Genomic DNA, 18,036 nt, shown 5'->3' with positions numbered 1-18,036 from the left:
AACAATACTACAGCGAGAATAAAAGTTACGCCTTCTTTCTTTGCGTGAACATTTGGGCAGCGTTATGCAAATCTTCCCACATAGTGACGTAGACATGTGAGGGCGTGTTAGAACGAGCCGTTTTAGGAGGGCGTGGACCAGTCTTAACTTTTATAAAGAATATCTCTTTGGGTTTGAGACTTTAGTCTTTGCAACTTCAGGGATCTTATCTATTCACAAACAGCTTGTAACACTCCAAAGAGAAAGGAAAACTTGAAATCACATCATATGACCCCTTTAAGACTGTAATATACAAGATAAACAGTGCATGAATGAAACAAACGCACACACACACACAAGGGAAGCGTGTCCGCTGCTGACCTTTGAGGAGGAAGGATTAATTACAGTGGGATCACATTGACAAATCAGGTAAATCTACACCTCTAGAGGAACTAAAACCACTGACAGGACAGGAATCCAGAAACAGAACTGCTTCAGTTTGTAGTGAAATTATTTTCATTATGTTCGGCTGAACTAATGCTTATTGAACATCTGCATTCTTCTGCTGATGTGGGACGAACACTGTACTAAAAACACACTGAAAATCAACAGCAGCAGTTTGCAGCTTCAACTGAATGTGATTGTAGACAAAACATAGTAAAAACACAGTAAAAACAAGATTGCGATACTATAACAATTGAAAAAAACTGTTTTCGATTTCAAATTTTAAAATGTCATTTATTCCTGTGACAGGAATGTGACAGCATCAGAAATCATTCTAATATGCTGCTCAAACATCTCTGATTTTAAATGTTGAAAAAAGTTGTGCTGCTTCACTTTTTGTGGTTTGCTGGTTGCAAGCTTTGTTGTTTTTGTATAGTTGAGCTCTATACACACTGAAAAAAATTTAATCTAAAATAACTGTTTTTCTTCAAGACAAATCATGAAGCAGTGTTATTTCAGTATCGCTGATATACCATTATAGTTTTTGTTACAGTTTTTTTCAACTGCTTACACACATTTTCAAAACCTTGCCTTTTTTTTTCAAAACTTTACAACTAAATATAGCTGTTCAAAACACATGATGCAGCATTATGAAACGTTCTGATGGAGAATAATGAAAGCATTATTCTACACATTTATACATCCTTGTAATAGACTAGAGAGAAAAGTACAGATACTGGAATCATTACTGTAAACAAAATTTGAAAATTATTGATGAAATAATCAGAACCACAAACCAATAGAAGCAATGAATAAACCATAGAATCAATGAATGCGTAGAACCATAATGAAAGCTGCATCATGTGTTTTGAACAGCTATATTTAATGATTGTACTAAATCTACACCGTGAAACTATGGGTATCTTGCGTGTGGGTGATCTCAAGTAATGTTCCTATGATATTTCATAATAAATTAGTTTTTTGAACCAATGCTTCTGCAAATGCAAGGCTTCTTTAAAGATATGAACGCAATATGCAAGTGTGTATGTTTTGACTGAAGTGTGTATGTTTTGACTGAAGTGTGTATGTTTTGACTGAAGTGTGTATGTTTTGACTGAAGTGTGTATGTTTTGACTGAAGTGTGTATGTTTTGACTGAAGTGTGTATGTTTTGACTGAAGTGTGTATGTTTTGACTGAAGTGTGTATGTTTTGACTGAAGTGTGTATGTTTTGACTGAAGTGTGTCATTTTGCAAACAATCTAGGAATTATGCAAATTGAGTGTGGTGTTTGGATAATTGTGCTTATATTGTGAAAAAAAGAACCCGGTTTTCAAAATTGCGTGTAAACAATTGAAAAAAACTGTAAATATAGCTGTTCAAAACACATGATGCAGCATTATGAAACGTTCTGATGGAGAATAATGAAAGCATTATTCTACACATTTATACATCCTTGTAATAGACTAGAGAGAAAAGTACAGATACTGGAATCATTACTGTAAACAAAATTTGAAAATTATTGATGAAATAATCAGAACCACAAACCAATAGAAGCAATGAATAAACCATAGAATCAATGAATGCGTAGAACCATAATGAAAGCTGCATCATGTGTTTTGAACAGCTATATTTAATGATTGTACTAAATCTACACCATGAAACTATGGGTATCTTGCGTGTGGGTGATCTCAAGTAATGTTCCTATGATATTTCATAACAAATGAGTTTTTTGAACCAATGCTTCTGCAAAACATAGATGCATTTTTTTCTTTGGAAAACGTATGTTGTGATTTTATTTCATCAAATGAACCAATGCTTCTGCAAATGCAAGGCTTCTTTAAAGATATGAGCGCAATATGCAAAGTTTTGAACATTGGACAGCCTGTGTTACAAATAATGACTGTTTTGAGTTTTGTGTCTAGAGTTTTGAAAAATGACATCAATGTCATCATTGGTGACAAAATGATTGTAAAATACTATTTTTTGTTAATGATAATAACCTTGCACTGAATTAATCCATATACATCAATATTTACCAAGAAAACTATTTTTAATGGGTTAAATCAGGTAGAAATACACTTATGGAATCATTAGGCAAAAATGTTAACTGGAATTAGAAGCAAAATTTCCATTCTTGCTGACAGTTGTTCTGATTTGAATATATTGAATGTGTGTGTGTGTGTGTGTGTGTGTGTGTGTGTGTTGGAGAATGAAGCCGCAGAGGAAGCGTAGCAGATGGTGATGGGAAGGATAAAGCACAGATTACTGTCAGGACAAAAGTCAAGTCACACTCACTCACTCTCATGGCAGATGTCAGCGAGCATGTGTCTCACAAACGTGTTTGTGTGGATGGACTGTTGTGATTTGTTTTGAAGGAGGAAATGGAATGTGTGTGAAATGTGTATTCAGTGTTAATTACAAAGGAATCCACAGCATTACAATTGATTTTCTGCTTAAATCGGTCCAACTCCTCACACTGCTGGCTGGGTCATGTGGCTGGATGCCAGGATCTGATTGCTAAGTGTTTTTAGCATCTTGCTTTTGAGGTTGCTAGGGTTTTCTAGGTGATTGCTTATATGGTCCTGTGAAATTCCTTTTTTTTTTTTTTTTGCCCCAAAAGTCTGTGTTTTAAAATTTTCTGGATTCCATTTTAATGGTTTGATTAAAATTTAATAATCAAAAGGGAGGTCTAGTCAATTAAATTAAGAAAATTGTAACAATTTAATAATTCATTAAAAATGTAACAATACACTGTAAAACAAATCCTGTTGTTTTTACAAAACAAAATTGGTATCTGTTATACAGTAAAAATTTAAAAAACTTTACACTTAGTTTACACTTTCACTTAGAACAACCAGCAAATTTTATTGTTAAAAAAAGTTTTTAAAAAATGGTTTTAAAACACTAAAATTAAAATTTAAAAAATTGTAGTTAAAATTAACAAAACCTTTAACATATACTGATACTTTAACATACTGTATAGGCTACTGAGTCTGACCATCAAACCACACATCACACTAAAATAATTCAATAACTGATAAGAAAAAAACTAAGAAGAAACATCAAATTGAATTCTGAGTGTCCATTTATATATTTTTTTATTGTAAATTATAAGATAACTTGTTATTTTTCCTTTTACTACAATTACATTTAATGTCCCAATCTATTACAGTTTTCCAAGTTTTAATTGTAACATTTTTATAGTCTTTTACTGTTATAATTACTTTTTAAAGTGTTATTGTGTTCTATGAAATATGTTTGGTTTTTATTTTTCAGAAATTATGTCTTGTTTGTTTTAGTTTCTCTGGATTTTATATTTTGTGATTTAATACAAATTTATTATCAAATAACTGTGGTGATAAAATGAATGCATAAAACTTTAAAAATGTAATGAATCTTCGAAAATGTAATAAAATAAAATTTAAATACTTTAAATTAAACAATTCCTTACATTTTTTAGCAAATTATTTAAACATGGACAAATTGCATTATATTCCATAAAGTTAAACCAAACTTTTATTTGGCAGGTTGTAGTGAAGGTCTTTGAGTTTTGACATAAAGACGAAACCGATAAATACCAAATGGCGAGCAAGCAATCTCCACTGGACCACTTGAGATGGACTGACCCGACAGTGAGGAATGAGTTGCACGCTTGAGTTTATCACTCTTAAATGAAGACATTTAACTCTAAATATAAGCAGCAGTAGCAACAGCAATACTTATCTATTACTTATTTTATCTATTACTATTACTTACTATTGCTTTGGATTCATTGATGGCAGACCAAAAGTTGCTTTGTATGTACGATATTTTTTATTTAAATTGCAAATACTTTGTTAATGTCACAGATTCACCAGGCTCAACACTTTAAGATAAGGTTTGATGCAAATATGAGAAAAATGCCATAGATTGGTGTATTGACAAAATGCTCAATTAATTAAATCATAAAAATTTTAAGAACTTTTAAAATAAAAACAATCAAAACAAAAGAAAAAGAGGTAACACTTTAGTTTAGGGACCAATTCTCACTATTAACTAGTTGTAAGTCATTATAATCCATAATTATGTCCCCACTGGATGCAACGAATGCCTCGTTTATAATGGGTTTTCATGTTTTTGAATCATCGCTCCGGCCTGACAGGGCATCATCACAGTATGGCAAGGTGCGTAACATGTCCATCACACGCTTGAGGTATTCGGCCAATCATAACGCACTGGATAGCTAGCCAATCACAGCACACCTCGCTTTTTTAGAACGAGGAGCTTTGTAAAAATCGACGCGTTTCAGAAAGGTGGGGCATAGAGGAGAAACAATAATGTACAGTATGTGGAAAATAATGTGGGTTTTTTTTACCTTAAACCGCATAAACACATTTCATTACACCAAATAATGTTCTTTTTAGCAACATCCTATGACCCCTTTAATTCGTGTTGCGTGGCTGTAGAAAGCACACAACGCAGGAGTAGAAATAAACAAGAAAGTCCTTTAATAAATCCACAGGCAGGAGAAATGCAGGAGATAAACTTAAATCAACATCACATCAATGCCGGAACTAAGGAGCTAGGGCAAAACACAGGGCTTAAATAATAGGAGAGGGCAATCAGGGAGAAACAGAAACAGGTGTGGAGTAATTAATCTAAAACGATGTCTGAGGTTAGAGGATCTTTTTAGTTTTTTGAGTTTAAGTCCAGCTATATTTAAAGGATGGCTTAGTGCAAATAGCAGCAGATGTTATTTGTATCTCAGTGTGTTGTAGTATTATAAAAAAGCATGCAATAATAACAACAACATATTCTAGATAGGCAGAATTTAATAGTATTTTAGTTCAGAAACCTGAAATTAATAAGACTTGAACCCTTGAAGCACCTTTGGCAACAGTAGAGCAGTTTTATCATTGTCAGCATGTGTGTGTGTGTGTGTGTGTTTTGTGAGGTGCATGTGTGCTCCATGCCAAAATAAGGAGAGCATAAAGCTCCGCCTGAGACCAACACATGATCCCTGTAAAGGAAAAATCACATCTCTCTTTAGCACTCCACTACATTAATCACAGCAGAGCTACACGTCTGATTATGCCGTTTGTTTCCTCACCGTGGCAACAGCAGGGCCGGGCTCAGTCTTGGCTCACTGATGTACAGAGAATGAGCAATATTTACAACGACCTCCACAGCTAACGTGTCGTCAAAGGTCAAATATGAGCACATACACACACAGGAAACACTTTGTCATCATTCCCTGCTTTCATATGTGTGTGTGTGTGTGTGTGTGTTCTTGTGCTGCAATGACGTGAAGCTCTACTTACGGTCAGAGCTGAAGTCGTCCACAAGAATAATTTCCTGTATCAAGTGAGGAGGACTTCTCATCAGTACACTGAAACAAAAACAACAGAGATAAATGCACTATAATAAAGCTAAGGTATACCTACAACAGCTTTATTAAGTGAAGAGAATGTGTGGTAATGTAAGAAATACTGCTGCTGCACATTTAACATATATATGAATAACCCCCATATCTAGCATACATGAATCCTCGTAGCCGATCTATACAGGTGGAGCTGGGGAAGGTGGAGGGTTTCTGAAGCAAACTGCAAGCACTAGTCATATATTTGAATGTTGAGCAGCAAGCTCATTGGCTGCGGAAGCAAAAAGAACCAATCAGCTGCACCATGTGATGACGTCATTATGTCAGATTGAGTTAGACCCATCGGACTGCGCCATCTAGAGTTTCTTAACAGAACTTTGGATATATTTTTAAGATTTGAAGTACACTACAAGTGCACATTGTGAACAATTTAGTGCACTTCATTTTCACAAGGGACCTTGACAATCACATAGTAACACCTTGGAAACAGACAACAGAATTGTGGAAGCACTACTTGTATTTTCTACAGAAAATGGTTTTAACCCTTTCATGTTGTTGCATGACCTGGTTTAGATTTAAACACAGATTTACTGCAACTTAATGTCAAAGTTTCAGTCTGAAACTTCATGACGTCCTCAACACATTTGATTTGAACATGGCAATGTAAAATACACTCTCACCACACTAGGGCTATCAAAATTTTTTTTGAATATTCGTCGAATTTAAAATAAATATCCACATGCAAAAACATTGCATTCGAATTTTAGGTGTGCATTAAGGAGGCAGCCTTATCAGTGGCGCACGAGATGCGATAACGATGTAAGTGTCGTTGCATTATAATGTTTTTGTTAGCCTATCCAGCTGAAGCCACTAGATGTGGCACTGCTGCTTTGTTCATTCAAAATATTGTGGAAAAAGAGAACATCAATGCGGAGAAGATCTTGTTTACATCAAAACTGAAACCAAGCCGTTCACACAGAATGCATATTTCACGCATTTTCTAGAGGGACATCTATCACTGTTGCACTCGCGTCTCGCACAAGAAAGCCGTATGTTTAGAAAGCCATGTAAAATTGATGTAAGTTCAACTTTGAAAAAAACATATTGAGACTTTATGGCGGGTTTTTTCCCCATCCCACTGCATCTCATGTTTTTAAATGAAAAATGTACTCTGTGTGATTGGCTTTCCGTCCTTTGTATTAAAGGGGTCATATGACGTTGCTAAAAAGAACATTATTTTGTGGATTTTTACAAAGCTCATCGATCTGAAAAGCGACGTGTGCTGTGATTGGCCAGCTATTCAGTGCATTGTGATTGGCCGAATACCTCAAGCGTGTTACGGAAATGTTACGCCCCTTACCATACTGTGATGCCGTGTCCCGGAGCGATGAGACAAAAACATTAAAACCCATTATAAACGAGGCATTTGTTGCATCCAGTGGGGACATAATTACAGATTATAATGACTTATACTGTCTTTTTACGCATTGCATTGCATCGCGCTGCGTAAACATAAAACCATGTCTGCATTTGTGATCGGAGAAATGACAAACAACAAGCCCTACTCTACACTGCTCAAAACTCGCGTTTGAATCGTCAGTGGCAAATTCTTTTAATATGAAAACTTATTTACAGGCTCTGAGTCAGAAGCGCTAGACTGTCCTTGCAAAGTTGGAACTGCCCCACTTTATAGAAATAGCCTTTGTGTGTAGACGGCATTGTAGTCTACTCTCCCAGGAAACAGTCCTCATGCTTTGAAGAAACGTGCATTAGTAATATTTTGCTCGATGCGCCCTCTTTTGGCCTCAGAAGAGAAACCAAAAGCTTTTCTTCACCCTAACTGAAAATATGCATTTTAAATTCGAATATAACTCGAATTTTGATAATATTTAAGTACAAAATTCGAATTTAGTTTTTCAGCCATTTTGACAGCCCTACACCACACTATCAGCCACAAACAGCACACTGTGGCACTTAGGGCCAGATTTACTAAACAGGGTAAATTCGCATGAGACCACAAACCCATAAAAGCACAGAGGGGAGTAGAAAGTTCTGCGGGTGATCTACAAATTAAAAAACACAAAAGCAGCCAGGTCATTTCCATAAAAACCAACGCAAGAGCAGCGCAAACATGCGTAGGGTCACAAACAAACAGAGCTGATGATAATCAGATGCGTGTAATCTACCAACAGCACAGCACAAGGTGGGTTAAGACATTTGCACGTTAACTAATGGTGCAAATACCAGTACCCTTAGTAAATCACCTAGCAAGATTTATTTGAAGACTCTCCTCCCATAAATGTTGTGTCTGAATGGAAAACTCCTACAAATGCATATGCAATAAGGCCAGCCGCAAAAAAAGACTGTCTGTGCCTTTTCATCACTAATGTTTCTCTGTGCGTCTTCAGTTTTTTAACACCAAGAGAGGGTTTGCGCTGGCACAAGCTGTTGGAAATTCGGCCCTTAAACTGTAATTTCTGATGTACTACGTAGAAAGCCAATTTGAGCTACATTGAAAATTGTAACCTAAAAATGGAAACATCCATATTAACAGTTTTTATTCAAGCCGCAGATACATTTTGGGCTAAATCCAAAACAGCTCTTTAAGGTAACAGTTGCAGGTTCTTGCTGAATGTCAGTGGGTCCAGTACAGCTCTGGAAAACTCTGCAGTGTAGGCTGTTACCTTTTAATAGTGCGCAGCAGGGTGGAGCGCGCCTCATTGTGAAAAGTGATGATGATGCTGGTGGGTGGCAGGTCAAGGTCAAAGGTCATGGAGGCACATCTGTGAATGCAGCAAACACAGACAGGGCGAGTCAGGGCTTTCTTTGTCATGGCTGAGCAGTGAGCACACTATGGCAGGATCACCAGAAATGGATTTACACATGGTAAAATATGTTAAACAGAATTGAAAGTACTACACTACTACTGCTAGCTGAATGCTTAATTAAATGACTATCTTACCGATAGTGGCGTGTGTCTCTGATGGTGCGATCGCTGCCGAGCCGGTCGCTCTCCTGCAGGTTGAACGCATGCTCTCTGTACGGATCCTCACCTGCTTTCAGCTGCTTACTGGATAGAAAAGTCTTTTCATCAAACTGGCCAAAGAGCTGACCCTGCTGCTCCAGCTTTGGTGCATGAGTTACCTGACACACACACACACACACACACATGCTGGATTATCCACTGGTGATGTCAATGGAAAAACACAACTTTACATTGTTCTGTATTTTCTCAGTCTGAGTTCTGTATTTTCTCAGTCTGATGTGCGTATAGAAGTTCTCCTCTATGAGAAATGCTTCATCACGTGATACTCATGAGACCAAAGACATTAAAATTCCACACACAGACCTCATGAACCATGACAGGGGTAACAGTCAACTGAGCCACAAAACAGATGATTTTGAGTAAAGAAACAAACACATCTTGACAATACGCTACCATAACAACAAAGTCAAGCACAAATGTAAATAAAAGTAGAAAATAATCAAACAATACAACCATTTTCAACATTCAATGCACTGGCGCATGCTGGGACGAGGCAAACTAGGCCACAAAACCATTTTTCAGTGAACTGTAACAAATGTTCTTAGATCAAGTAACTAGCGCTGAACAAAACAACCAAAGACTTGCTTGATTATTTTTTGTGGTTTGTTATGCTGAAAGGAATAGTTCACCTAAAACTCAAAATTCAATCGTTGCATTCATTTTGCACTCTTTTTGAAGCTGGTCACTGTTTACTTATATGGATGACATTATTTAAAATCCTTTTGTGGTCACATGTGGCATTAGAACAACACCAGGGCGAGTAAATACATCTCAATGCAGTTTTCTATTACTATATTTAGTTTGTTTTTTATAGTAGTACATGATGTAAACTTGGTTAATTGGATTGATGCATATTTTTTAGTTAAAATAGGTATTAAGTATTACAGTTTTTCTCGATTGCTAAAACACGCTGCTCTGGTTCGTGACTGGTTTACCAATAACCCAAGGTTTTCTAACATCTTTCTGCCTGCATACTCTCCCTTTCTAAACCTGATAGAGGAGTTTTTTTCGGCATGGAGGAGGAAAGTGTATGACCGAGAACCTTATATCCGTGCTCACCTCCTTTAGTTTCAAGAAATGTGTTTAAGCAATCGAGAAAAACTGTAAAACAAATTTGTATCATTTTTCTTTTTTAGTGTAAAAAGAATCCATTTTTTACTGATTATGGAAGTCCATTTCTACCATAGGACAATTCTGCCAAGGTAATTACAACTTTTTTTTTTCTCACTTTTCTTCCAATACTAAGATATAGGAATTGTGAGATATAAAATCAGAATGGCAAGATACAGAATTATTTTATATAGAATTAAGATACAGAATATTTTTTATGGCGGAAATAAGCTTCCATACTATAGTCAGTGAATAATGGGTTATTTTAAAGCCTGCAGTTTCATCCTCTGCTGCCATGCTAGAGGATATTGGTAGATTTTGTAACCAAGCTAATGCTACTGTCACTGAATGCTGATCATCTTAAAATGCTCAAACATTAGAGCCTCGCTAATGAGCATTCGGCCGTGCTGACCGCTGTGAGCTTATAGTAATTCTCTACTTTAGCTCCAGTATAATCCGCTGTCCATTAGCCAGCTTTGATATCTGATCTACCCTTGTATCCGTGCCTCTGCCTGTAAAATAAGATGAAATGATTGTCCTCTCTGCCATGAGCCCTTTCACTCTATTAATGACAGAAGTGCATTTACAAGTCCTGAAAGAAAAGGATAGTCTGTGTGTTTAGAGATAAATTGGTGCTTTATCACAGCAGTAATTCAGGCTTTTTATGGACAGCGTCTCAGGAGCATTGTTGCACAACGCATTTATTTATTTGCCCGGAGCCAATAGCAGATGCTGCCTTTACTGAGGCCTTTTGCAGCGTATCAGTCTCGCCTAATATTCTTTTATGAGGGGAACAAATACTGAAATATCAGCGCAAGCATCTCTCTTGTGTTCTGTTTGGATCTGTTTAGGAAGAGTTACAGATGCACAAAGCACCGCAGTGGATTTATTAGATGTGCCTTTTATGCAAAAGTGAGTGAGCAATATTTGCAAAAAAAATTTCCCAGCATCCTTTGCATGTTGCTCCCATGCACAAACTGATGATACAGTATTAGTGGCGTTCTGCTAATGGCCTGGTTTGATTTTGTTGTACTTGTCCATTTGATGCATATAAACAGCCAACAGCTTGGACACACACAACACAAACCCGACTCGACTGAAGGCTTGATTGAGAGAGTGTGTTTGCTGTTATTATACGATAAAGCAAATTAGTGAGCATATTAAATTCTTTCTACAAAATCAAGCTTCCTGTAACAAAAACTAAAACCAGATACTTAAAAAAATTCTCAAAATAAAAAAAATAATTTAACTGAAATAAAATAAATTATATAAAAATGTCATTTATTTTATTTCAGATAGTTACCAATGCCACATTTCTCATTTTAATTTAGTTTAACTTGATGTTAAAAAACGAAAACTGTAATAAAAGAAAATTATAAAAAAAATATTAAAAGAACTAATAAAAATGAAAAAATATATTAATTAGTCATAATAATAATATTAATAATAATAATAATAATTATTATTATTATTATTTAAATCAAATTATTATTTATTATGATTTGGTAATCACTCTAAGCCATATTGCAATTTTGATAATAATATTAAAAATAAATATTACATATTTATAAAAAATATTTAAAATACAATAATTATTATTATTATTATTATTATTATTTAAATCAAATTATTATTTAAATAAATTGCAGTCTTTTTGATTTGGTAGTCACTCTAAGCCATATTGTAATTTTGATAATAATATTAAAAATAAATATTAAAAATAAAATAATTATTAATTAATGCTGAAGTGGAAGCAACATTACAGGCATAACAGATGAGCTTCTACCGAGACACATGATGCAAAAGCAAGTGTAGATCTCACAAAACTCATGCAGAAAGTCCATCTATCAAATGGCGATAAATACTGATGCGTTCTTACAGTAACTGTGTAGGTGTAAGATACTAATATATGTGATATACTGGCAGGATGATTGTGTAGGACAGAGCCTGTTCGTGGTGATTGCACTTCTGAAGTAAAGTCACAGCAGGTTTATGAACAGAGGTTTGGATAAAGGACTGCTGAGTGCATTCAGAAGCGTCTGCTGCTCTTTCTGAGAGTGTTTATGGAGTGCAGAGGGATTTTCACCTCTGTTTCTGCTTTCTTCAGAAATGGAAAGCGAGGTCGCTCTCTCTCAGCGAATGAGTGCTTCACGCTGTATCTCCAGCTCACAGCTTGAGTCTCCACTTCTTTCAGCTTAAAAACGATTCTTACAAGAGATGCAATCAGGATTCTATCCAGCTGTCCTCATGCACAAGAACATGATCAACTACAGCGCTGTCTGTGTATTTCATCAGGAATAAATGTCCTTTGACCCCCGTCCCCTTCAGTTTTCTTTTCCCCTCCTCTTCCTCTTTGTCTCCCACTAATAGGATTCATTTTCAAAATCACATAATCACCTGTGCTCCTTTTTATATCATCCTGAGATTCTGACTGCTGTGTCATCAGTTTTGCTACTGAATGTTCACACATGGATACATGTGTGCTGTTTGAGTTTATATTGTGATTCTTGAGGTAGCTATATTGTGTGTTTGTGTTTTCTAAATGAGAACATGGTTAAACCTGTGCAAAATGATGCCGTTCTTGTGTAGAGTTGAGCTGAAAACACTGAGCGTGTATGAAAACAGGTGAAATGTGTTAAAAGTTTTGAGAAACGTGTCTTTGTTTCAGGAACTGTAGGAATGGTTTGGAAAATTGTGCCAAATGAATCAGTTATAGTGTGTTAGCAATTGAGAAAAACTGTAAGGTAAGTGGTTGCAAACAATTTATTTTAGCTGCATTTAAATACTTTTTTTTTTTTTTTAAGTTATTCAACTAAATTGGTTTATTTAAATGTAGCTAAAATAAATTGATTGCAACCACTTACCTTAAAACATTTAGTAAATTCAATCAATCATTTTTTTCAGCGTATTTTCAAATATTTTATTATCAAAAAAGGGCTTCCTCGGTCAAAATAAAAGTTTGACGGTTTAATATTTGATAATTAAGAAATTAAAAGAGCCATACAGATTAGTATTGCAATGTTGTACTGTAAAATAAAATTATTGTCATTGTCACTACTATATTATTTTTCTTAAATACTCCATTTTTAATTTTACAGTGAAATACAGTAATATTTTTGTTTGTTCAGTCATTTTTATATTTTTATTTACTAATAATGACAACATTATTATTATTATTATTATTATCATCACAAAATTGTCTAATTTTTTTTTTTTTTTTTAATTTTGTCAAATATTGAATAATTTAAAATGTTTTTTGTAAATTTTGTATGAAAATATTTTCCATTAAATTTCAGCACATATCTGTACATCACAGTTGCTGTAATTAAACTGCATTAGCCAATATAAATAAATAGAATATATATAATACACAGAAATATATATCGGCATTATATTAGCCCTCCAACTCATTAAAGGTGATAATATAGAGATCAGTGTTTGTGGAATTGGCCATTGAACAGTCCATTTTACCAAAAGGCTGGAATACGCTACATGAACAGATTTTGAAACACTGGGCATCGATTTTGTAAATAGTCACAGAAGAAAAACTAGCCATCATACACTACGCAATTTTCGATAAAATCTGTCAACTCAAATCTACAGACCGGCTCTATTTTTCAGCAGTAGCGTCAACTTCTCCAGACTGTATATCGGGGGGAAATCACTCAGGGCAGAAGTCACGTAGTGTATTCCAGCCTCCAGAATGATCTGTAATTATTATGAAACCAGTGGTAAAAAAATCCATGTGTTATGATAGACATATAGTTTTTCTGCTCCAAGGCTCCAGTGCCGATGTGTTTTTGGTGCTTTATACAGAGTGATATTCTGTTGCCATGGAGCTCAGGACACAGTTCAGGGACACCTCTCCTGAGGTTTGACACATGCACGCACTGATTCTGTGACATTTCTGCATGTATAGAGTCATTTGGATAGAAATCATAATACTTTGCATATTACACCTTTTTGCAAGCCAGCAGACGTCTGAGGAGCGTTTGCACTCTACCTGATGAATGTGGAGTCAAACTGTGAGGAGCAAAACAAGCACAGATGACTCACAATCATTCCAAGCGGTATATTAGAAGCAGATCTTTCAACAATATCAATCAGTCAGGTTGGGTAGTATTTTATATGAATTAATTAGCCCATAAAGCCTACTGTATTAAATTTCTAAGGCCTCTAAATGATCAACATGATCAAAAACCTGTTGCACACAATCAACATATTTATGATATTTATATAATTTGATGTCAGTATCTGCTATACTGTTATAAATATTACATTACAGGCTGGCTATCAGAATTTCATCTTACTCTAAATATATTAACATGTGCACCAAATTACATATTTTTGCTTAGTTTGTACTTCTGAATAAAACTGAACTGTTTTTCCCCCCCCCTCCATATTCTCACTATATCATACTTCGTAGATGAGCCTGATGTGTCAAATATGATACTCAAAAATTTCTAAGGCCTCTAAATGATCAACATGATCAAAAACCTGTTGCACACAATCAACATATTTATGATATTTATATAATTTGATGTCAGTATCTGCTATACTGTTATAAATATTACATTACAGGCTGGCTATCAGAATTTCATCTTACTCTAAATATATTAACATGTGCACCAAATTACATATTTTTGCTTAGTTTGTACTTCTGAATAAAACTGAACTGTTTTTCCCCCCCTCCATATTCTCACTATATCATACTACGTAGATGAGCCTGATGTGTCAAATATGATACTCAACAAGAAACATATGCAAACTCTTTTACAGTATATATATTTTGTCTAAAGTTTCAATAAACTGTTTCATTTCAAAACTGTAGCTTTTTCTGACTAGTATTATTTCATGTGTCAGGCTATACAGGGTGAAGTTTGAACATTTTATGTTTAATTATATGATCTAAAATATCTAGTTTTTGGAATGCTGGCATCTATAATAATAAAAAAATACTCATTAGAGTCTGTTAGAACTAGTTCCAAATTTGAATTGAAATCCCAATGTGAATCCAGAACAAATGATAATTACATTTCTATTGGATTAGTTACTGATAAGGGACAAGGGTTTATAGTAGGTTAAATCCTAACAAAGGAAACATGGATCTCTCACACACACACACACACACACACACACCAGCATCTGGATTAAGGAAAAGCCTCTTACATGCACCTGACATCACGCTGACACACACACACACACACACACACACACACACACACACACTCGCTTCATATATCAGAACATAGATAAACGCATGCATTACAGCAGTAATCAGCATGCAGCCCCTCATCATCATCATCATCATCATCACTCACGATCAGAGGAAGAGTGCGCTCCTCCAGCCTCCCGTGGTTCTTCAGCTGGGAGCCCGAGGAGGAGGAGGAGGAGGAGGAGGAAGGTTTGCTGTCCTGCCACAGGTAATAGAAGGTGCCGAGGATCCAGGCCACGGTGAGGATGAGGATGGCGTTGGCCCGAATCCTGCGCATCATGAGCGGCTCTGAGCTCCGTGTGTAATGCGCTGTCGGCGATGATGATGATGATGAAGCCGTGCGCAGTGAACTCTCTCTCTCTCTCTCTCTCTCTCTCCAGACTGATCTGAGAGTAGCTCTGTGGCGGGTTTCACTCAGGTCCTAGAGCCCGCCTCACCTCGCATCACCGCACTCCACAGATCATCAGCGCGACACTACAGTATTAAAAACAAACTGAAGTGTTTTTGCGATATGTAAATATGCTTTATATATGATTATGCTTATAGCATAATTACTCCAGTCTTCAGTGTCACATGGTCATTCTAATATCTGCAGCTCAAGAAACATTTATGATTATTACCAGTGTAGAAAACAGTTGTGCTGCTTCACATTTTTGTGGAAGCTACATTCTTTTTTTCAGGATTCCTTGATGAATTGAAAATTCAAAAGAACAGCATTTATTTGAAATAGAAATCTCTTGTAACATAATAAATGTATTTTCTGTCACTTTTGATCAATTCAATGTGTCCTTACCAAATAAAAGTTTTTTTTTTTTAATGTAAATATGAAAGTCTTTTAAGATTTCGTGGCATTTGTATCAATATGAATGTAATAATCTGAACCAAAACTGCAAAAAGCCTTTGTTGTAAATACTTACAACAACATCCAGTACTTTCATTACGTGACAATAAAGATTTCTAATTCTATTCTATTCTATTCTATTCTAAAGAACATGGTTTCTCAAAGTTCTCTCCTCCAGCAGCTCATTAGTGTTTTGTTCTCCAGACTGAATGCAGAGCTCATGCTGAAATTATGCTGTTACCTTCATTAGCCTGAATAGTAACAGAACCATCCCTTCACTTTTACAAGAAACTCCGAATCTGAATCAGTGCAGGTTACAGGTTGTTGCACATCAACAGGATCAAACCCCAAACAGCTGCTCTGGCAGTCTGAGACCACTCTCTTTTCTGGTATGAGATCGTTCCAGCCCATCAACAGCTCTGATAATGTGCCACAGCTGTTTTCCAGATTAAATGAACATTGCGTTAGAAATAAGGCATAAGTAAAAACGATGTGTACTAAAATGGTCTCATCTAATATACTGATATCTGAGAGAAAATAGCCAGGCATTTGAATCATGGAAACCTTTTAAAGAGGGATATACAGTACTAATGTCAAAAATGACAAGAAACGTGGAAAAACAATCAATTAAATGAATGGAAAAATGATTCAATGCTTTTTCGAATTAAAGACCATCAGCTCCATTTGTGGATTTTTCTACACCAGCTCCATGAGCTCCAATAGCACAACTAATGCTGTATTACCCAATCAACATCCAGAACAGGAACTATCCGTTTAAAATGTTAGTATCTGCTAGATTACACGTTTACATGCAGGTGCTATTGATTATCTGAGAGCGGATTTTGTGGTGATGTTGTGGGTCCGCTGGAGCTCAGCTCTTTAGATCAGCTCTGTGCAGAAGGCCTCTTGAAATGTATTGATGAGTGTAGCATCTGTGATTTCCTCCACTCTTCTCCCACTCCTCGAGAAGCTGAAGGGATAAACAAGACCCACCTGATCCTGGAGTCTCCAGAATGCAGCAGATGAAGCTCCTAATCCCTCTCAGAGCCACAGCTGGCATTCACAAGCCTGCTGCCAAAAGCCTTGTTTCAGCGCACAAAGATCTCATTTTCTTTCTCGCTTTCTCTTCTGCTGGCTCAAGTGTGCAGAAATCCCTGTCTTCTGTCAAGCCAAGCAACCACCTAGTTTTACAGATTGAAATTAAATTTACAGTAAAAACTGAAATAATGCTAATATACTAAGCTACTAAAATGTGTTATTTACCTTTATATTATACAGACAATCACCATAAAACATAAATAGAAAGTCCCATGATGAATCAAAGTTCATCACAAATAACTTTTCCACAAGCTGAAGTAAATACTAATATATGGAAGGTGGTCGGTGTCATACGCACAACAAAATAATGCAATAAATATTACTTTATATTACACCACAAGATGTAATATAAAACCCAAATGTACATAACTGATAGTTAATTTTTTTTATACTTTATTATGTCTTTCAATTCAAAAACACATTTAATACAATTATGCAAGCGAAATTTTCCTTTGAAAACATAATATTTTTTTTACCAGTAGTTATTCCTCATTTTTCCTTCTACTTTCTTGTCTGTTCACTTTTTTTTTTACAGTTATTTCAGTGAAAGACCATAAAATGTGAGGTATCACACAGGGAATTCTGGGAATGTCAAATTACAGGTTTTCACTGTTCAGTTCAATTCAATTCACATTTATTTGTATAGTGCTTTTCATAATATACACTTATAAAATTCTTTTTCACTTCCAAAACTGTAGATTTAACAGTATTTACTGTAAAATTTCCTGAAATGTCCTATTACTTACAATTTTTCATCATATAAATAAGGGAAATTAACCATTAACCAGTTAACAGGTTTTTAATGTAGCGTTTTTAACAGTGTTTTACTGTCAAAATTACAATCTTTTTTTTGAAGTCGCCCTTGACTGTGTGTGTCTTACCGTTTCTGACTACCCTAGTAAAAAAGTGATATACCTGTATTTAAAATACATTTATTTCTTAC

At 35.4% G+C, this 18,036-nt stretch overlaps 1 protein-coding gene across 1 annotated transcript in view; it reads right to left on the bottom strand.

The window, feature by feature from the left end:
• The window catches only part of LOC107687941 (polypeptide N-acetylgalactosaminyltransferase 16-like), a 25,633-nt gene extending 10,138 nt beyond the window's left edge, over positions 1–15,495 (bottom strand). The window contains exons 1-4 of the mRNA XM_016485431.1: positions 15,261–15,495; positions 8,746–8,927; positions 8,468–8,566; positions 5,725–5,792 (exon numbers count right to left, since the gene is read on the bottom strand). Of these exons, the coding sequence (XP_016340917.1) occupies positions 5,725–5,792; positions 8,468–8,566; positions 8,746–8,927; positions 15,261–15,434 (523 nt within the window). The 5' untranslated portion in view covers positions 15,435–15,495. The remainder of the gene's footprint in view (positions 1–5,724; positions 5,793–8,467; positions 8,567–8,745; positions 8,928–15,260) is intronic.
• Positions 15,496–18,036: the final 2,541 nt, after the last annotated feature.

The sequence above is a fragment of the Sinocyclocheilus anshuiensis genome, unplaced genomic scaffold, assembly GCF_001515605.1.
Source record: "Sinocyclocheilus anshuiensis isolate Anshui unplaced genomic scaffold, SAMN03320099.WGS_v1.1 scaffold421, whole genome shotgun sequence".
Classification (NCBI taxonomy): Eukaryota; Metazoa; Chordata; class Actinopteri; order Cypriniformes; family Cyprinidae; genus Sinocyclocheilus; species Sinocyclocheilus anshuiensis.
Note: the sequence above shows the minus strand (reverse complement) of the source record. Positions and strands in the feature narration are given on the sequence as shown.